General features: G+C 41.6%; 1 protein-coding gene across 1 annotated transcript in view; it reads left to right on the top strand.

Annotated features, from left to right (window-relative positions):
- The window catches only part of LOC137322767 (von Willebrand factor A domain-containing protein 3B-like), a 207923-nt gene extending 185622 nt beyond the window's left edge, over positions 1–22301 (top strand). Inside the window, exons 29-34 of the mRNA XM_067985798.1 lie at positions 5948–6067; positions 7585–7706; positions 10007–10099; positions 12484–12649; positions 16995–17229; positions 21281–22301. Of these exons, the coding sequence (XP_067841899.1) occupies positions 5948–6067; positions 7585–7706; positions 10007–10099; positions 12484–12649; positions 16995–17229; positions 21281–21497 (953 nt within the window). The 3' untranslated portion in view covers positions 21498–22301. The remainder of the gene's footprint in view (positions 1–5947; positions 6068–7584; positions 7707–10006; positions 10100–12483; positions 12650–16994; positions 17230–21280) is intronic.
- The last annotated feature ends 380 nt before the right edge of the window (positions 22302–22681 follow it).

The following is a 22681-nucleotide window of genomic DNA, read 5'->3' as shown; positions in this document are numbered from 1 at the left end:
TTCAAGGCCATCTGCACTCTCCTCAATTGAAGATCAGCAGTCTTCCACCTCCCAAGCTCCAGCCCCTGGGGATGAACCTCTTAGGAGCACTAAGAAAGGTAAATGCACACGAACGACAGGCACTAAGGGAATGCACAAGGGTGAATAGTCTCAGTTTGTTTGCATAATTTCACGTGTTAATTTATAAATGTGGATTTGAATTTGCATTTGGTGGTGGTTTTTATTCCTGCGATGAGCTGAGGGAAGAAGCAATGTGTAATCATAAGGAGGACGATTTGATGGCCATGTGAGAGAGGAAAGGTAAGAAGTATGGAACTGTTGGTGAACGGGGAGGTATCGTTGAGGTAACTGGTATCGCTCATTAATAATCTGATCATGTAGAGCACTGGCAAACAGGACCTGTCGACCTTGTAGCCTCCCTGCCTCTTCCTCCACTTCCTGGTGCACTTCCTCCTCCTCCTCCTCCACTTCCTCCTCCGTCTCTTCCTCTTCCTCTTGCTCAGGTTCACGACTGATAGGCGATGGAAAGGGCTGTCCCCTCATAATGGTGAGGTTGTGCAGCATGCAGCATAGAACGACAAATCTTGATACCCATTCAGCTGACTATTGCAGGGCTTCTCCAGAGCGGTCCAGGCAGTGGAAGCATTACTTGAGGATGCCTACGGTGTGCTGTATGATGTTCCGTGTGGCAGCATGGCTGTCGTTGTAGGCCTGCTGTGGACATGTGTGCGTACGTTCCTGACTGGAGTCATGAGCCCTTTCATGAGGGGATAACCCTTGTCGCCCAGTAGTCAGCCTTTGACTGGCCATGCTGGTTGAAATATAGGTGGAACAGAGGACTGCCGCAGGATGAGGGAATCATAACTGCTGCCAGGATAGCGGGCATTCACTTGCATAATGCGCTGCTTGTGGTCGCACAACAGCTGCACATTGAGAGAGTGGAATCGTTTCTGTTCATGAATAAGGCCGAGTTCAGATGTGGAGCATGCATGGCAATATGCGTGCAGTCAGTGGCACCCTGCACCATGGAGAAGCCCACAGTGCGAGCAAACCCTTGTGCTCGCTCATGCTGCTTGTCTCTGGCAAGAGAGAATGTGATGAATCTGTTTCTCATTGCGTACAGCGCCTCAGTGACCTCCCTTATACAGCAGCGCACTGCAAACTGCGAGATGTTGCTCATATCTTGAGCAGCAGCCTGAAAGGAGCCAGAGCCATAAAAATTAAGCGCCACAGTTACCTTGACAGCCACAGGCAATGCTGTCCTTGCCCTGCTTTGAGGCGGCAGTTGTGGCTGCAGCAGTTGACAAATTTCAGTCACGACCTCTTTAGTGAACCACAGACATCTGATGCACTGGTCGTCGCTGAAGTTGAGCTAAGAGAATTGGTCCCTGAAGACCCTCGTTGGATATGGCCTCCTGCTGAGTGCCCTGCAACTCCTCCTCCTCCTCCCTCTTCTAGCAGCTTGTCCTGCTCTGCGTGGCCTCTCTCCATTCTCCCAGTCATGCTCAATTCCCAGAGGAAGCCCTGGCAGGCCACCCATGTCTGGAAACAACATTTTTCAGCACTATATTTTAAATGCCATTAAAAGCACTGCAAGACCAGCCAAACCATTCTTTATAGAATTTGAAACTTTAACCAAGAATAGGAAACATCCAAAAACACGTACAATTGCACCAGCAGCCAGAATAAATAATCTAGCAACTAACCTGTAAGTACTTCAAGATCCCTTCATGCCGTTTAAGTCCTGTTCAGCTGTGCGAGATTAAGACAGGGCATTGGTGTGGCGTTCCAAAATTTCACCGGATGCATCAAATCAGCAATGCACACTGATTCGCGTCATCATCTCCTTACTCTACTTTTGCTGCCGGTGGTCGTTAGTTGCGTGTGCGCAAACGCCTTTAGCAAGATGGCGTCCTGCGCACTTCATGTAGGAGGTACGGCGCATCTCAGACACCATTTTTGGGACTTAGGTGTCTGCGTGTTGCCTGCAAAACGGGCGCTAAACGGCCCAATTTCGCCCCATTGGTGTTTACAGTTGGAGAAAGAATTACATTGTTTGATTAAAAAGAATACAAAGTGAGAGGATACTCAGATCTGATTATTTAATGATGAGACGTGGTAACAAATTATCCTGGGAAATCCTAGCAAAGCAGGCTAATAAATAAGGAATATTCCTTTTTTGACTTTCAATCTATTGCAAGTTTAAACCCTTTGGATTGCATTCTATTCTTGTGCGGGTAATTCTCCTACCAGACGCCTTGCAATGCTGTCTGAGCGGCAGAGATTGCATCCTCCCTGTGGTATTCTCCTCTTCCCCTTTCTAAGGACTTAGCAACACCATGGGCTCGATTTTCAAAGTAAAAAACGGGTGGGTTGGGGCAGTGGGGGTGGGGGGCATTGAAAATTGCCACCATTTCGGACCCGCCTCCAACCCGCCCATTTGCGGTTTTCACGGGGATGGGACGAGGGGCAGGCGGCAAACCCGCTCCCAAGAGACGGGTCGGGCCTTAAAACCTTTCAAGGAGGCTTCAGGCCTCAGTTTTCAGTAATTCCTGATTTCAACCCCGGGGGGCTGGGATTCCCGGGCCTTCTGTTTTACACCTCGTGAAAGGAGGCGAGAAGGCCCAAGACTAACAGGTCGGTGCCTAGAAAGGCATAGCTTGTGGGCCCGGAGGAGCAGGAGTGCTTCCCCCAGGCCCAACGAGCCTACCTTCACTGACCCATCCCGGACCCCCGACCCCTGACCCCCGATCGTAGACCCCCGATCCCCCAACCCCGACCCCCCCCTTAACAATTGCGGACCCCCGCACGATGACCCTCGATCCCGCCCCCACCCCCCCCGTGATGACCCCCGATGCTACACCCCCGTGACTGACCCCCGATCCCATCCCCCATCACTTGCGACCCCTGTGCCCACCTATGCCCACCCATGTCCCTATGCCCACCCATGCCCCCATCCCTCCCATCCATGCAAACAAAGATTTACCTGCAGCCTTACCTGAAGGCATCCTCTCCCTGGCTGGTCTTCCCTCTGACTGTGACCAGCCTGTCAATCAGCTGGTCAGTCGGACGAGAAACCAACAAAAAAAAATAAAAGACGTTCTAATGGATTTCCCGACCTCAAATTGACCCCCCGCCCCCTTCTCGGCTCCGTTTTAAAATTGAGACCCATGTTCCTTCTGCAGCCAAGAGTTGGAGCAGACAACCTGCTCCCAGGTTTCTGGTCAACACCAATCTGAGGCCAGGTGCAACAGGATGGCTCTCCGATCTTCCCTTTCTTTCTGTGGAAATCAGTTACCCTATGCTCATTTCTGTTTTTTAAAAATATTTTTGTTAAAATTTTAACTGCTGCTGAGATAAATTTGGGAACGCTTGCAAGACCATAAGATCGGTATAGGTGTAAAAAGCTTTTAGTCCATCCTAGGTCATCCCTACAGAAAGAACCTACAGTTTCCCATCACTGTTTCTTAAATGTTTCCAAGGAGCATTGCTCTATTTCCCTACCAAAAGTCCATTCCACATGTTAATCACTCTTTTTGTAAGACCTTTTTGACATAATTCCTAAATTAATTAATGAGGAGTTAATGTTAATGTACAGTTATAATAAAGAGTTGCACCCAAAAGGTTAACTTGTCTTTTACTTTCAAAGGAACAAAGGAACAGCAGTAGGCCATTTAGCCCCTCGAGCCTGTTCCGCCATTCAATGAGATCATGGCTGATCTGTGACCAGGAGTTATGTCACAGAGTAGGCCTTGAGTAGGGAGCTAAGGCTTACTCAAGTAGGCCTTAGCCCCATATCCCTTCATATCTTTGGTTAATCAAAATCTATCAATCTCCGATTTAAAATTAACAATTGAGCTAGCATCACTGTCGTTTGCAGAAGAGAGTTCCAAACTTCTACCACCCTTTGCGTGTAGAAGTGCTTCCTAACTTCACTCCTAAAAGTCCTGGCTCTAATTTTTAGGCTACTTCCCCTAATCCTAGACTCCCCAACCAGCGGAAATAATTTCTCTCCATCTACCCGATCAGTTCCCCTTAATATCTTGAAAACTTTGATCAAATCACCCCTTAACCTTTTAAATTCCAGAGAATACAACTCTCTCCTTGTAATTTAACCCTTGGAGTCCAGGTATCATTCTAGTAAATCTACATTGCACTCCCTCCAAGGCCAATATATCCTTCCTAAGGTGTGATTCCCAGAACTGAACGCAGTACTTCGGGTGTGGTCCAACCAGGGCTTTGTATAGCTGTAGCAGAACTTCTACCCCCTTGTATTCTAGTCCTCTAGATATAAAGGCCAACATTTCATTAGCCTTTTTGATTATTTTCTGCACCCGTCCATGACATTGTTATGATCTATATAGATGGACCCCTAAGTCTCTTTGGATCTCCACTGTTTCAAGCTTTTCACCATTTAGAAAGTACTGTGATCTATCCTTTTTAGGTCCAAAGTGGATGACCTCACACTTGCCTACATTGAAATCCATTTGCCACAGTTTTGCCCATTCACTTAATCTATTAATATCTCTCAGTAATTTTATGCTTCCATCTACACTGCTTACGATGCTGCCTATCTTTGTGTTATCAATTGGATATGTGGCTCTCTATCCCATCATCTAAGTTGTTAATAAATATAGTGAATAGTTCAGTCCCCAACACAGATCCCTGGGGGACACCACTAGTCACATCCTGCCAATTTGAGTACCTGCCCAGTATCCATACTCTCTGTCTCCTGCCACTCAATCAATTTCCTAACCAGGTCAGATGCTGATTGGCCGCCTGTGAATTTCCTGCAATTTCTGTTTTTAATTCTGTGTTGATTACTGCAACATAATTCAATTTTACACTTTAGAACATCACAGACACATAGGGCTCAATTTTAAAATCAAATTGTGGGTGTGTTGGGCGAGCACTTCACGAATCCGGAAGTCCTGGCGGCAATTAAAGCCGGCGGGACGATAGTTAAAGAACCAAATATAGCTCATTGAGGTACTTAAGGTACTTTATTTCTGACATAGTAGATAGTTAAAACGATTTTAAACTTACCTGGGCGGCTTTCCCACAGCTTCCAATTCACGCCTGGTGAAACCAGGTGTGAAGAGCTGGATCAGGCAAAAATAAACGCAATAAATTAAATCAAAAACCATTGCACAAAGTTTAAAAAACAAAATAAACCTACCTTTCCACCCTGTTCCGATGACTCCCTCTCTGATGCCCTTCTCTTCCCCCCCGATGTCCCTTTCCAATCGCCCCCTCTCCCCCAGATGTCCCCCCCGATCTTCCCCTCTCCCCCCCCGATCTTCCCCTCTCTCCCCCCCCCCGATCTTCCCCTCTCTCCCCCCCCGATCTTCCCCTCTCCCCCCCCGATCTTCCTCTCTCCCCCCCCGATCTTCCCCTCTCTCCCCCCCCCGATCTTCCCCTCTCCCCCCCCGATCTTCCCCTCTCTCCCCCCCCGATCTTCCCCTCTCTCCCCCCCCGATCTTCCCCTCTCCCCCCCCCTGATTTCCTCCTCTCTCTCCCCCCGATCTTCCCCTCTCCCCCCCCCGATTTCCTCCTCTCTCTCCCCCCCGATCTTCCCCTCTCTTTCTCCCGATCTTTAGCGCCCTTCACTCTATGTTCCTGTGCCGGATGATGTCTCGCTCTCTCTTTCACCCTCTCCCACCCCCCGTCCTCGGCGTTGCAGCTCCTGTCTGTACCCAGCCTGTCAATCAGGCTGGCTGCCGGACGCGAAACCCGGAAACAACTTTAATCACCATCAATTACATCGCGACCGTGTCGGAAAAGGTAAGTTTTTTTTATTCGGGTTTGCCACGCGCAACTTCACTCATCCCTCCTGCTGCCAAACCGCCACCATTTCAAAATTGAGCTCATTAGACAAGTTTACTTTGACAAAACTTGTAGCTGGTATTAGAATTTGCATGTAACTGCCATATTTATTGCTTTTCAGGCAAAGGCAGTGGAATCTCAATACCCGAAGATGTAAATTCTGCAAGACTAATCCTACCAAAACTGATCCCCGGACAGAATGTGCTTGCTCGATGGTTACATATAGGGTGGTATGACACTGGTAAGAGTTGCCTAGAAATGCTTCCCAGTTTATTTGTATACAGGCGGCTTTTAAAAGATCGGCATTGGGACAGATTTCAGTAATGTAGTAGTTACTTTGCCAGGAAATATATATTTGAAGATGAAGACTTATGCGAAGCAGTTCTGGCTCTATGAGCGATGCTCTGTGGCATGCACAGATACTCTAACACCTGCAGCTACAGACAAGGTGAACATTACTGGTTTTAGCAGATGATCAATACAGTTGAAGGCTCCTCTTTTCAAAGGAAGCTGAGACAGCAAGCCTAATGGCACCAAGATATATAGATGCCTGAATAACTCTACAGAGGTGCTTCCTCAGAAACAATTCAATAATAGAATGTAATGCTTTTAATAGCATTGTATGAATGAAGGCATGCTAGGGTGATCAAGAGCTAGCTTAGCATGATTGACCACACCCATCAGCTATCTGTGCAGATCCTGACACACCTATCTCATGGGAATTGCCTTCTCAGGGTCTGGGTCAGCAGAGAGGCAGGTGCAGAGCTGTACCATTAGTGGCAAGGACACTTGCAGCTACCATGCAGCAAAGAACTGGTATATACAGTTACAGTAATGGTCAGGTGTGGCCTGAAACTTTGCTGCACCTCCTTGCAGGCATGTTGCAATGCTGACATATAGAGATGGTGCCCTGGAGTGGTACTGAGGGTAACCCTCCTCTCAACCATTTCATGCAGCACCATCACCACTTCAGCAGATGTCGAATGGAGTTGGGCTGCTTCCTCACTTGCCTGCAGATTTGTGCCTGCATAAATCATTCAGGTATCAGTTTGGCTCACTTGGTAGCATTCTTGCGTCTGAATCAGAAAGCCGTTAATTCAAGTCCCACTCCAGAACTTGAGCACATAAACTAGGCTGACAATTGAATGTAGTACTGGGCTTCACTGTTGCAAGTGCAATCTTTCGAATGAGAAAGAAACGAAAGAAAGAATTTGCATTATATCATGCCTTTCACAACCTTAGGACATCCCAAAGTACTTTACAGCCAATGAAGTACTTTTGAAGTGTAGACACAAAGCTCTCAAATTGTGGTAACAATAAAAACCTTACAGCAGGAGAAAGATTTTTTTTTGTGGTCATTCATCTGCCCTTTAACACAGTAGATTCTTGTTATTTCTCATTTTCAGTTTGACCTTTATGCCAGTAGCATGTCATTTTTGACCAAAGGAATATTTCACACTAACTGATTTAAATATCTCCAACCAGTAACTTTACCATTTTCTTTTTGCAATGGCTGCTAATAGGTTTTGATGGTTTCAATTGTACTTCATATTTAGAGGTAGTGATGAACATCTGTTTTATATAATAGAAAAAGCAACCTCATTAGACTTTTTTTAAAATGAAAGATATATTGAAAAGCATCAAGCCTCGGCAGAAAGGTTGTTGGTAAATAATAAGCATCAACTGCACTGTGGTATTGTGATATTACCTTTGCTTGTTGCGAATTATTTTAGGCTGAATGCCAAATTTATGTCTTAGGAGCTGTTGTCCATGACTGTGGGGATCATAGTTACTTCATACAGAACTGTGCAGGAGATGTAGAAAGAATCTGGCGAGAGGATATCTTTACATGTTCCGAAGATGCAGAAAATGTAATAAAGGTAAAGGAAAATCCTAGTGTTATATCAGTGTTCTGGTATTTTCCTCAAGCCAACCAATGTTTATATAAGATAGTTTATACTAGAGATGAGGTGAGGCAGCCAAACAATATTTTGCTCTATTTACAGTTTATGAATCATTTAAAAAATGTTATGGCACTCAGCCTTAAACAGCACAATTAATTAATTAATCGTCCTGGTGTCATGCCAAAATTTTTCTTGTGCCAAGCCCCAAAAATGAACTCTAAACTTTAGCAGCCTTAGCATTGTAACTCTTCACATCCGTTCTTTTCGGTAGCCATGCCAAAACTGCATTTGGCATGGTGCCTATCTTCAATATCACCATAACCTTCTGTACAGTTATCTTGTTCTCTTCTGATTGAAAGGGACATACTGTCTTGCTGGACTGTCCTGTCAACTCTTTTAACTCAGAAGAAAATGGCCAGATGAGTGCTTTGAATTGGACACCCTGACCTCCATGCCTGATTCAATTTGCGTTCCCATTAAGTGAGAGTCACTGCCAGGAGTGGAGTCTCGCAATTTCATGGCTTAAATTTCTACTGTTTGGGAATTCACAATTTCTGACTAAAGAACATAGAATTTATTTCCATTATATTGAAATATTAAAAATAACACAATACATAGTACACAATAAATTCTACATTTCTCGAATAATGCCTGGTTCATGTATAAATACAGTAAGATTACTAAGAAATACAACAAGGAAATGGTCAGGGAGACCATAGGTTTTCAAACTAGGGAGTCTACCAGGGGATCCCAAGGGTTGCATAGTCATCAGATTTCTGTTTGTCTGGGGTTGGACCTATTGTGCACCATGAGCACTTCATCTCAAAAGTTCTGCATACTGTATTTTCTGTATTTGTTGACTTATTAGCGCATTATTTATGTTGCTTCATGTGCAAATGAAAATGTTTTCTGCTGTTCATTGAACTGTATTTTGAAAGAACATTACAAAGTACTATCCACTGACTCTGAGTATTGGAGCAGCTTCAAACAATTTCATCTGTTTTTTTTCTAATTTTTTCTCTCTGTTGGATGTCACTGTGCCAGCTGGGAGAGCAGGATGCTCTCCGCCCAGAATTCTCTGTGGCTGGTGTCCAGGCAGCTTTGTGATTATGTGACAAGACACATTAGTAGTTGAGTGTATCATTATGTCCTCTCTGTGACTGAGTGTCTTGGCATCTTGTGATATCTTGTCCAGCCGCCCAGCTGATAAATGACTACGGTGGTGTAAATGGGTTTGCGGATGCACGTTTGCAAAATTCTGAGTCATGAGCTAAACAGCTTCATCTTCCACTAATATTCCTTCTTCATATCTTGGTTTTAAAGGGGAAATTTGTCTTAATTGGCACGATTAACACTAGAATCGCTAATGATGAGATTTCACTACCAACATTCTGCCAATTAAAATATATAATTCAAACTGTTTTTATTATTCCATGTCAATCGAAGTAGAACTCCTCGTGCCTACCAGAACTATTTTTTCAGCTGGTCAGGGCAGAGCAGACAGCAGCTGTAAGTTTTTGCCTACATCCTACCTGTCTGTCTCCATTTCACAGGCAGTGTGTAGTGAGAGATGTGATAAACCCTCTAATGCATTTGTCACTGGCTGATGGGGAGGTGGGGGGTAAGTGATTTAGTGAGGCATTAGATAAACCTAAAAGCAAACACATGTCATTTTAAAAAGTACATTCCAAAGAAATGAAGTTGACAAAGATAAGTACAGATTAGGAAGTCTGTTTAGCCTGTCTAGCTCTTCTTTTCATTGATTGAAATTTTTTGCTTCCATTACTCTAACCAGAAGACCATTCCAGGGATTAATCACTCTTTGTTTCTGACATCACTCCTGAACTTGACTTTCACAATATACCTTCATTTACAAAAATATAATCAAGAGAACAAAAAGAAAATTTTAAAAATAATTCACATAGAGGCTGAAATTCCTCTGGTTGACAATCTTGACCAAAAGGTCAGTACTGAATGGGATTTCCCTTTTTTCTCTCATGTTGACATTTTTGGCTAAGATTACTGACAGCAATGATTTCACCTCCATAACTTTTCCCCAATTCACAAAAGTACCTTAGCAATTAAAATACTGTGAATGATCCTGCAGTTCATGTACATAGTCATAGTTTTTCAGAAATGGAATTTTGTATTTAAATATTGTTCAGCTAAGGAACAATCTAAACTTTTTTGCTTTATTTTCAGTAATTATGTTAGCTGACAAAAAGGAGCTATTTTATTTTTGCTGTAACATTATGTTGTCTTTTTAATCTCTGCAGGAAGATGATCCCGTGATAGGCCTGCATCCGCTGCATCCTCTTGGCTACTGCCCTGGAATAGTTCTTAAAATCTTGCCTGATTTAAAGTCTAAGGTGTGTATAAATAAGATGCTATATATAGGGTTTAAGTTTATCATCCTTGTTTGAAGAGCTTGTGGATAAAGGGAACTCTGTTGACTCTGTTTATCTAGAGTTCAGCAAGGCTTTTGATATAGTACCACATAGGAGGTTGATCCCTCAGGTAGACAAGCGCAGAATAGGTGAGCAATTATAGATGGCAATAGATTGCATCATAGGAATCAGAGGGTGGTCGTGCATGGCGCTGTGTTGTATTGGTGAGAAGTGATTACCGGATGTCTAAGAATCAGTGCTAGGCCCTTTGTTATTCACAATGTATATCAATAATTTGATAGACTTGACTATTACATTGCTCTCCCATCCTCCATCCTCCATAAACTGCAGCTCATCCAAAACTCTGCTGCCCATATCGTATCCCACACCAAGTCCCACTCACCCATTACCCCATGTGCTCACTGACCTACATTAGCTCCTGGTCCCTCAATACCTTAATTTTAAAATTCTTATCCTGGAGAAATTTTGCAAGCAGTGATATTTTGATGCTAAGATTACCCAATGTCATCTCACATAGGACTGCATATCAAAAAAAGTTTAAATGTTTGATAGTTAAAGAACTCCTACATTTTGTGTGTGATTGTTTCGGGAAAAGTAGAATTTAATGATGAGTCATATAATTCTTCAGTACTGTGTATCATGGGTTCTATTCAGGATGTCTACAAAGGAAGAACCAGATCAATTCTGCAGAGATTAAAAAACAACAAGAGTGACTTTATTGTATAACTGTCAGCTCACATTCATAGTGAATTTGGTCTTTTGGTAATCAGCAAATCTCTCTGCCAGTCTGCCTACACACTAAATTAACTACCATAGGCTATTGACATTTTTGTATTGCCTTATACATAGTAGCATATCAGAATCACGAAACAATCATACTCTCCCAGTGAAGCCCAGCAATGGTCTTATCTTTAAGTATTTCTCCAGTAATTCTATTGCTTAGCAGAAGCAATGACCAGTCAGAGGGATAGTGATGGAATCTAAGGCTGGGTGAAGAAATATAGGGTCAATTCACCAGTCCCATGTTCCCAGTGGCAAGCTTTGCTCAAAGGGAATGCAGGTTACCTAATAGGTGCTGCAGAGTTGTAAACCTGTCTTTGAGCATCGTTTCCCGTTGGGAATGTAGGATTGTTGAATCTACCTCATATATTTCACCACCTTTGGTAACACGGTGAAGATGGCTGACAAAATTATGGGGGCGGGGGGGTGCAGCCATCGCATGGTGACTTTATATATTTTCAATTTCATTTATAATTTTAAAAAAATTAGATCCAAGCATATTTTTCAGAAGAACACTTAAAGATAAGGTAATTGTAGATTTTGGTCCTAAGGTATTTGCTTGGGTTATTTGGACTGAAGAAATAATTTATCAATTGAGACTTGAAGAGTTGTTAATATGTCTCCCAAAATAAATAACAACCCATAGCACACAGTTGATAATACTATATTTTCTTAGCAGATTCCAGCGTATACATAAATTTTCAATATGACATTGAGAACTGGGGTTTTCAAATTCACAATGCTTGACAAAATTAAATAGAATTGCTACTTTGAAACCTGCACGTCAGGATTTTTTTCTCTTGACTTAGAATTGACTAGCTGCTCTGGACAGGAAATATTCATAGAAAACATAGAAACATAGAAAATAGGAGCAAGAGTAGGCCATTCGGCCCTTCGGGCCTGCTCCGCCATTCAAAATGATCATGGCTGATCGTCTAACTCAGTACCCTGTTCCTGCTTTTTCCCCATATCCCTTGATCCCTTTAGCATTAAGAAATATATCTATCTCCTTCTTGAATACATCTAATGATTTGGCCTCCACTGCCTTCTGTGGCAGAGAATTCCACAGGTTCACCACCCTCTGAGTGAAGAAATTTCTCCTCATCTCGGTTCTAAATGGCATACCCCGTATCCTGAGACTGTGACCCCTGGTTCTGGACTCCCCAGCCATCGGGAACATCCTCCCTGCATCTAGTCTGTCTAGACCTGTTAGAAATTTATATGTTTTGATGAGATAAAGAACTATCAACCATTGTTTTCACTAAAGAAGCTGGACATTTTTTTGCTGCCATATAATTATTATTGACAAAAACCCTCCAGTATCATAATTATTAATGCTATTTTTAGTTCATGCTTGTTAGGTTTCATTGATGTGACTCTCAACCTTTTACTAATTGTAATGATTGTCCTGTTGAAATCTCTAAACTGTTCTATTTTCCTTGCATGTTCAGAACTGCCAATATTGGTTCTGTGTACATGCTATGCATCTCTTCTGTGTATAGTAGAGTTGTTGCTTTACTTCCCAGCCACAAATGGTTACTTTTTTATCTTCTACTTGCAAACAGATTCGTTATTATGATGGAGTGGAAGCTTTGGTCCCTAGAGAGGAGATGTATTTGGTCTGCCCTCAGAAATTTGAACGGGATGTGGCGTACATCTTAGAATGTGAAGAACGTTGGGTTGGACAACCAGTAGTTGCAAGGAATGATGAAACTGGAACCTACCAGCTTGGTAAAACAAAAATAACATCTCAGTAATCAAACCAATCAAGATTAATACAGTGATCACCCCAATTCACAAATTAGAGTATGCAGCCTTTAAAAAAAAATCAATTGCAGTTAACCGAAGAGTTTTTGCCCTAACAGAAATTTGACCTTGTTGGGAATTAAATTATTTGGAGATCAAAGGCTGAATTCTAATCTCATAATTCATAGAATTACATAGAATTTCACAGCACAGAAACAGACCATTCAGCCCAACAGGTCTGTGCTGGTGTTTATGCTCCACATGAGCCTCCTCCCACCTTACTTCATCTCACCCTATCAACAAAATGAAGCTTGAGCAGTTTAAAATCATTGCTTGAACTCCAAGTTAATGTTACAGCCAAAGAACCATTCCTCCATATCTGTTATTAACTTTTTTTTACAATATCTATCTCCCTAGGCCACACACCAACTGCAGCTAAGTGGGCAGGTGTGAGATGTTACATCCAGTGCAATGCCAATGCTACTCTGAATCAGCTGTTTGGAGCAGTGACACAAAACTTCTTCTGAGATTCCCTCCCTTCAAACAGGGAAGAAGTCAACCACAATTTGCTACCTCCTACCATGTGTTCATGCTCCAGTACATTTCACCACTGCACCACCCCTACACGTATAGTGCATCATTTCATCTGTCCCTCTTTTGTTCAGTTTTGGATCATTCTTGTTCTGCCAGTGGATGTCAGTACCACGATAAACTGTAGGAGTGCTCATGTCTGTGTGTCATAATTTTCATACAATAGGACTAGTGATCATGGAGTCATTGGTGTAAGTTCATTAAGAAATGATTTGCAGTTGACAAGGGTTTCTGTGGCTACCATATCCTGGATTTATTGGTGGAGCTTTGTTTGAGACAGATATTGTGTAGACCCAAATGGAAGTGTGCAATTTGCACTCAGTTTTCTGTGGTTAGCTCTTTATCACAATTGTGCGTAGCTTCGGGTGCAGATTTGGATGTGTGCAGGGAGCACCCTATAGTAGTGGGAGTGGAAAATTGTGTGTAGATGAAATTAATGGGGATGTAGACAATTACAGGGAAGTATCTGAAAAGAGCAATAAAAATCCGTACAAATTTAAGAAAGGCTCAGAAGGCACCTCCACCCATTGGCCCTTGCCAAGGCTGAAGGAATAGAGGGCAAAGAACTGACAGATAAAAATGAAGGGAAAGGAAACCCAAGATGTAAGCATGAATCTGCAGGCAAGAAACAGTTCAATCTAGCACTCAACCCCCTGTTAAGCTGCTGAAATGGAGTTGGTGCTATCTGCGGTAGTTGCAAGGAGGGTTGCCCTCTGTGCCACTCCACACTCTATCTCCATAGTTCAACACTGCAGTATGCCTGCAAGGAGGTGGAGCCAAGTATTAGACTGCAGCTGATGGTTACAGTCGCTGGATGTGTTAGTATGGTAGTTGCAGATATCCTTGAAGCAGGTGTCAGAGCTTTGCATTTGACCCTAAACCAGTGAAGGTGGTACCTTACAGTTGTTGCTGGGTAGGCATGCCTGGCCTGCAAATAGGGACGGTAGCATGTCGGCAGATGTGGCCAGAATACGTTGGCTGTTCATCACCCTGACATGCCTTCTTTCATGGTGCCACTGAAAGTGTGACACACTGTGATAGGATGCCTCCAAGGAACCTTCCAACATGAGACAGTTAATCAGGCATTCATAATCCTTATCAGGTCTGCAGTCCTAGCTTCTTTTGCAAACAGAAGCCTCTGCATGCACTAATTGTCTGCCAAAGCAAGGTACGTTCACCTCTGTTTGCTGAGGTTGGTATGTGGGTACTGGTAGGTGGACACAGAGCATCTCTGACCTGCCTAATTGTTCAATAATTACTGCATCTAGGTGACCTAGTGTACCTGGACCACCTGTCATATCTGATGGTGCGTAACACTGAATTGAGTATTTCTGTAACTTCCTTCCACTCCCTGATATAACTCTGGCTATTAGTGCGGTTTCTATGAACTCTGAAGAAGGCATTTTACACTGCAACATTCCGTATACAAGAACTTTCAGGGTCTCTTCAGGAAATAGACTTCCTTTTGCATTTTCTTGAGCTCTATTACTACACAATCTTGTACATTTCTCGGTTGTATTTAAAACTATGCAGTTCATACTGCTTCATTGGCTTGTTCAATGCTTAATGAGAGTCTCAATGGGTGCATTTTGATTGGATCATCAGTTGTGTGCACATCCTAGTGATTTGCATGAAGCGCGCTTTTCAAAATAGTGCATTACTGCGAGCAAAAAATGGTGGCTGCTTTAGCACATTTTCCATGTGGAAAGAGCAATTTCAGCTCCTTACTGTTGACATGAATTACATCTTATTAGAGTGATGAAGTGGGCTATATATATATACAGAGGACAATTCATTCCCTGCAACACAATGCCTGTTGATGCTACTTTATCGACTATTGTTCATTTTCCCCATAGTAGGACATAATTAATTGCATCATTTATTTTCTACATTTTTATGCAAAAATAAACTATCAGTGGCTCAATATCTATTTTGCTGTTTTAAATAAATAGATGCATACAAACAGTCCCACTTGTGCTGGAGGCATATGCTTATCTTCTGAATTGAATTATAGGCATGGTAACTGGGTCATTTCTACCTTGCTCATTTGAGCCATGCATTTTCAAATGGGGAGTACATTAAAAAAGAACAATATTATTTTTATGGCATTCTGTTATTAGAATGAAAAGTGATAGCATAAGGTATTTCTAGCCAGCAGAATTTGCATTACAAAACAAGAAAACAACTTGTAATGTAACATGGAAGCCTCTTGATAGGTTTTTATTTTATACCCTTTATAATCCAAAATAAGCCTTTATTTTCAGGCAGTTTATGTCAGTAAACATGGTTACAATTTAATAGACAATTCTAAAACAAGATACACCTTTAAGATATTTCGTTATCTCAGACGGTTAAATTAACATTTTGGATGTGACTCTTCATCAGAACTCACATCAGAGAAGTCACACGTGTCCATGGTGGAGACTGGACGAGGAGAGAGAGAAAATATAGAGCCAAGAAAAGTGGAGATGAATTCAGTTCATGTTTTCTGTACCATCACTCCGTCTACAAAATTTCCCTCATGGGTCTACCAGAATAGACCAGCTTGCAAAATCTTATATTCACAAAATACTAACCATTCTCTTTCAGTTGCTGATCGACCTGTTGTACACTGCCACCATTTTCTGATTTTATTTTAGATATTTGGATATTTTCTCCTTTCTCAAGAAAAAGGCTTGATAGTCCTATTTTTTTTGTATATTCTTGTGGCCACCAATCAAAATGGTAGCTGGCATGATTTTTCTGGCTCATTTAGAGTCTGCTTTCTGGTGACTTGCTGGGCAATATGGGGAATGTTTAAAACCAAACTTATCATAAAGAGCAAATTATCTCCCCAAAAATAATTTCACAAATTGATATTAATAAAAAATTCAGAAATATTGAAAACATCTCTAAAGAATACCCCAAAAAGGTACTGTAAACTTTGCATAAACAAATCCAAAGCCTGTTCACCTCTAAGGGTCGCATTATTCATGGCAGTCCCCTTGCATCCATTCAAAATGTGGGGGAAAAAGATGCAATCCCAATTCAAAAGCTGGAAAATCATGTCAGGTGTTCATTTAAATACATTAGCATGCATTCTAGGGTCTTAATGAAGCTTTGACATGAAGAGGTAAATTTCTATCTTCAGCATTCCCAGGATATAGCTTTGCACGTATCAGGAATTTGGGCATTCCACCTCCCTAATTGATCTCCATTCATTCATTTTAACGGATGTAAAACCAGGGAGAGTGTACATTAGAATTTGTGAGTTGCGCTCCTGCCATGCAGAGCTCCGTGCTCGGAGCACTGAAGACAAAAACTTACCCCAGAAATGTCTGCAAGCACTTGAGTATGCAAAATCCAGACAGGCACAAAATCATGAGCAGAAAGAATCAAATGCAAAATATGTCTGTGGCTTGCTCCAATAATTTTCCACTCTCTCTGTCTATACAACTTGTAGACATTCCAAAAACCTACCCTGTGATTCTTAACTGGTATAAATTGAATACCTGCAGGACTATTTCTAAAGGGAAGATTTTTTGAAAGAGAAGTACACAAGTTATTTTTCTATGCCTTAGAAAGAAAAGTGTTCATTTGAAATAACAATGAGAGGAAAATCTTATTCCTAATGACAGTAGTGCTGATTGTTTGCTCAATAGATTGAGCAGCCATATGAACATTCTCTTTCAGCTAGCTGTGTGATAGAACTCCAGGGCTGGTCTACTGACATCTTTTTCTTATTTTCTGTTAACTACAGCACAAGTCCAAGAGCGTGTTGGTGATGGGAAACACTATCTAATTCACTGGACAAATGGGCAAAGGGCTTTCCAAAGTGCTTCTTTTATCTTTGGACGATTTAGTCGTCAAAAGGTCCTTACTGTGGGTGACTGTGTCCTTGCAGTGGCTGATTCAGCCTCATTAACGTACCTCCCTGGGCTTATCTGTGGCTACAATGGGATAAAGCTGGTTGTCCATTTCTGCAGTGGAAAAAAGTAAGCGATGTTTACAAACGTGTTCAGAAAAGACTTTTTAAAGATGTTAAAAAGCTGTGATATGTCTATTTCTATTTTCAAAGTTGAATTGTTTTTATTTAGCTATTTTTCTTACACAGTTGACCATTATTGAGTAAGTATCCCTCTGGTCACAATGTGCAACAACATTGTAAATGCATTTGTGAAGATTTCCTCCATTCAATATATCTAGTAAAATTGTAAAGATGTTCCTTTAGAAAGTACTTATAATTTTCCTAGAAATAGCAAACAGAGAAAGTCTTCCAAATGCATTTGTGATATCATATTCATAGCAACAGAAGAATGTTTACTTGTATTTGCTTTACAAATGAAGTATCATTATCCATCCTGCTTTACAAAACTCGCAATAGTTTTTTTTATTCGTTCATGGGCTGTGGGCATCGCTGGCAAGGCCAGCATTTATTGCCCATCCCTAATTGCCCTTGAGAAGGTGGTGGTGAGCCACCTTCTTGAACCGCTGCAGTCCATGTGGTGAAGGTTCTCCCACGGTGCTGTTAGGAAGGGAGTTCCAGGATTTTGACCCAGCGATGATGAAGGAACAGCGATATATTTCCAAGTCGGGATGGTGTGTGACTTGGAGGGGAAGTTATTTAACTGATATAAAGGATCTTATCTGTTTTCTCTCTTCTGCCTTTCTGTTGATTTTTTTTTTCCTGAACGTATGGTCTAAACAATGAGTGCTGATGATATAATTGGAGCTTACTTTACTTACTAAGGTTGTCAGTGTGAGGAAGTTGAATTAACACTCACAGTTTAAGTTGAAGCTGCAGCACCCAGGAGCTTTACTGGTGTGGGTTCAACTCCTCAGTGCCAGGCTCAGAAAATACTCTAAGCCAGTTCCATCAGTTATGTCATCATCATTATTTAAACACATTTATATTTAAATCAACAGAAATGGACTTTTTAGAGGTTAATCATGACACTTGTTAAATAAAACAACAACAATTTGTATTTATATAATGCCTTTAACGTAGTAAAATGTCCCAAGGCGCTTCATAGGAGCGATTATCAAACAAAATTTTACACTGAGCCACATAAGGAGATATTAGGACAGGTGACCAAAAGCTTTGTCAAAGAGGTAGGTTTTAAGGAGTGTCTTAAAGGAGGTGAGAGAGGTAGAGGTGGAGAGGTGTAGGGAGGGAATTCCAGAGCTTAGGGCCTAGACAGCTGAAGGCACGGCCGCTAATGATGGAGCGATTAAAATCGGGGATGTGCAAGAGGCAAGATTTGGAGGAGCGCAGATATTGCGGAGGGTTGTAGCGCTGGAGGAGGTTACAGAGATAGGGAGGGGAGAGGCCATGGAGGGATTCGAAAACAAGGATGAGAACTTTAAAATCAAAGAGTTCTGGGACCGGGATCCAATTTTGGTCAGCAAGCACAGGGTTAATGGGAGAATGGGATTTGGTGCAAGTTAGCATATGGGCAGCAGTGTTTTGGATGAGCTCAAGTTTATGGATGGAGGAAGACGAGAGGCCAGCCAAGAGAGCATTGGAATAGTCAAGTCTAGAGGTAACAATGGCATGGACGAGAGTTTCAGCAGCAGATGAACTGAGAGAGGGGTGGAGACGGGCGATGTTACGGAGGTGGAGAGCATTTGCTCTGTATTTAATCTCTGTTTGGGCCTCTTGCTTCTATTTCCAGTTACCACATTTCTTCCTTCAGCTGTAATGGGATAAACAGGATGACTCCCAGACATTTTTGTGATCACAAGCAATGCTGCCGTCATCTGATGGGTAGTGTACATCTCCAGGGTGGGGTTAATTTTTCATGACTACCCCTCCCTAATCTGATGCAGCCCATCTGAGAGCTGGCAAACAAGGGCAGTTTATTGACAATCACAGTTGAGATGTGAGCTCTCAACCTTCTGGTGGGTTACCTTGTTTGACTACTACAACTGTGAGGCTACTCCAGAGAATGAATTATTAGCATTAAAAATATTTCCCAATCAGTGGTTGTAATCAGTCCTAAGCTGTATTGCAAGACAATAAGGGGTTGAAAGTCTATTGAATCATAGGATGGTTACAGCACAGAAGGAGGCCATTCAGCCCATTGAGCCCATGCCGGCTGTTTGTAAGAGCAATCCAGTCAGTCCCATTCCCCCGCTCTTGCCCTGTAGACCTGCAAATTTTTTCCCTTCAAGTATTTATCCAATTTCTTTTTGAAAACCACGATTGAATCTGCTTCCACCGCCCTTTCAGGCAGCGTATTCCAGATCATAACTACTCGCTGCGTAAAAAGGTTTTTCCTCATGACGTTTTTGGTTCTTTTGCCAATCACCTTAAATCTGTGTCCTCTGGGGGTTCTCAACCCTTCCGCCAATGGGAACAGTTTCTCTTCATCTACTTTATCTAAACCCTTCATGATTTTGAACACTTCTGTCAAATCTCCTCTTAAACTTCTCTGCTCTAGGGAGAATAACCCCAGCTTCTCCAGTCTATCGACATAACTGACATCCTTCATCCATGGAACCATTCTAGTAAATCTTTTCTGCACCCTCTCTAAGACCTTCATATCCTTCATAAAGTGCGGTGCCCAGAATTGGACACAATACTCCAGCTGTGGCTGAACCAGTGTTTTATAAAGGTTCAACATAATTTCCTTGCTTTTGTACTCTTATGCCTCTATTTATAAAACCCAAGATCCCATATGCTTTTTTAACCACTTTCTCAATCTGACATGCCAACTTCAAAGATTTGTGCATATATATCCCCAGGCCTCTCTGTTTCTACACCCCCTTTAGAATTGTACCATTTAGTTTATATTGTCTCTCCTCATTCCTCCTGCCAAAATGTATAATTTTGCACTTCTCTGCGTTAAATTTCATCAGGAATGTGTCCGCCCATTCCACCAGTCTGTCTGTGTCCTCTTGATGTCTATTACTATCCTCCTCACTGTTTACTACACTTCCAAGTTTTGTGTCATCTGCAAATTTTGAAATTGTGCCCTGTACACCCAAGTCCAAGTCATTAATATATATCAAAAAAAGCAGTGGTCCTAGTACGGACCCCTGGGGAACATCACTGCATACCTTCCTACAGTTCAAAAAACGACCGTTCACCATTACTCTCTGTTTTCACTTGGCCACTTTCGTATCCAAGCTGCCACTGCCCCTTTTATTCCATGGGCATCAATTTTGCTGACAAGCCTATTATGTGGCACTTTATCAAACGCCTTTTGAAAGTCCATAAACACATCAACCGCATTGCCCTCATCAATCCTCTCTGTTATCTCACCAAAAAACTCAATCAAGTTAGTTAAACACGATGTGCCTTTAACAAATCCATGCTGGCTTTCCTTTATTAATCCACACTTGTCCCGGATTATCGTGTCTAAAAGCTTCCCCACCACCAAAGTTAAACTGACTGGCCTGTAGTTGCCGGGTTTATCCTTACACCCTTTTTTGATATTAGTAACAAACACATAAACATGTTCATATAAAATTGCTTTGTCTGCTAATTTAAAGAAGGCAGTTCTTTAAATACTTTTTCATTCCACTAACAATGTAGCCATCAGCTGATGGGATCTGCACTTCTACGCTTAAAATAGTGTACGACAGAATTTCATATGAACGTGCCAATATGTCGGTTGCTAGAATGGCACATTTTCAGCCTCTAAACATTATAGTGCTGATTTGTTAATCTGCTATGTTACCTCCACAACTGCAATATTAGCTGCTTTTATATTGCACAGATCTTGCATACCTGCCTGCAACCCAAAAGTAAACTTTCTGGATTTGCTACGGCCGGCACTGAGAAGACCCGAGTCTTCCTAATAAATCTTGGAAATTTACTTTTAGGTTGATGGGAGGCAGTCTCGTTAGCATGGACCTACACAATATAAAAGCAGCTATTGAAATGCGTGCACTTAACGTTGAGTTACATGTACCCGGATAACTTGCCTATTCATAAGCTCTTTTTATGCATCAGATTTTTGTCTATGATTGATATACTAAGGTTACTAAGTCAACAAGGTCACAGCCAAACAACTGATAGTAGTGATTTTTGCCTTCCAGACTTCAGAATGTAGAACCCCAGCACTGCTTCTGGCTCTCAGAGGACCAGTTTCAATTAGCTATGGAGATTTATCACAAGAAGAGCTGGGAAAATGACCAACATGCTGAAGACGAGCAGGAAAACAATTCAGAGGACGAGTTACCAGAGTCACATTTTTCCAGTACATCAACAGACACTCTATTGAATCATGCTGATGGATTAATGAAATCAAATTAATATGAAATGGTTTTATAGTCTTGTTGAATTACAGTGTGGACAACTGATTATATTTTTATTTGCAAATGTTTGTTTTGTTTGCAAATGATTGTTTCCTTCTTCACCTCAAGTCTCTAAACTTTCACTCCTTGTTGCAATCTTTCTTGTCTTTTTCTATTTTATTGATACTATTATAGTCATTGCATTTCTGAACTTTCCTCTTTTGATGCCATCCTACATGCAGTTTCTCTGTTAAATCAAGGGTAATTGTACCTCAAACTAATTATTGCCTGGAACCTCAAAATTGTGTAATTCCTTACCTCCCTCAGCTACCCTTTCTCCTACGTTCTGAAGGTTTTTGAAACTCAGGTTTGGCACCATCTAACCACAACTTTGTGATTTGTCTTTCCTCATGCTTGTTTCAACCTTGGCAATGTTCCGCAGTATAGTCTTATCCTTCCACCCAGCTTTCTCTGGAAAAAAGAATTTCATGTCTGAAAGCTTCCTCATGGCAGAAGTTTGTACTTTTTTTTTCTATCAGCCTAGAAGTTAATTTTGGCAATATTAGAGGATGAATAACTAACACATTCCTATGACATTGCTTTCTCTGCTAGTTTAGCGGAGAGATAACTCATTTAAAATAAACGTATTAACATCTGTGTTAAAATAGTGGACAAAGGAATATCACAGGAATGCATTAAGCATGTGTCTGCTTAAAACAAACAGCGATTCCTAGTTATTTAGAGTGCTGACATTCCTTTTTATTCTGAGGTTATAATATTTGTCCAAAATTAATGTATGTCTCTTAACCTTGTGCAATTAAAATGGACACAATGTAAACAAATAACTGAAAGCAATGATGGCCTTGTTCATTTCTCAAAAAACTGAATATACAAACCATGTCATAGTTTAGTGACCAAGTGTGAAAACCTTATTTTACTAAGAGTTTTGATTTACCTGATATTTAAAGGTTACCATGCTGCATTCAATATTTGCTTAGTTTCTCTCCTAATTAAAAGCCACTGAGGCATCTTCAGTATTTCCTTATAAATACAGTGACAGACTAACACCTGAGCACTTAACACTGAGGTTATAATTTATGCTTAAACAGAAACTGATACCTAATAACAAAAATCAGAAAATGCTGGAAATATAAAGCAGGTCAGTGAGCATCTGCAAAGGGAAAGGACAGTTTAGGTATGATG

The sequence above is a fragment of the Heptranchias perlo genome, chromosome 6 (genome assembly GCF_035084215.1).
Source record: "Heptranchias perlo isolate sHepPer1 chromosome 6, sHepPer1.hap1, whole genome shotgun sequence".
In the NCBI taxonomy this organism is placed as follows: Eukaryota; Metazoa; Chordata; class Chondrichthyes; order Hexanchiformes; family Hexanchidae; genus Heptranchias; species Heptranchias perlo.
Note: the sequence above shows the minus strand (reverse complement) of the source record. Positions and strands in the feature narration are given on the sequence as shown.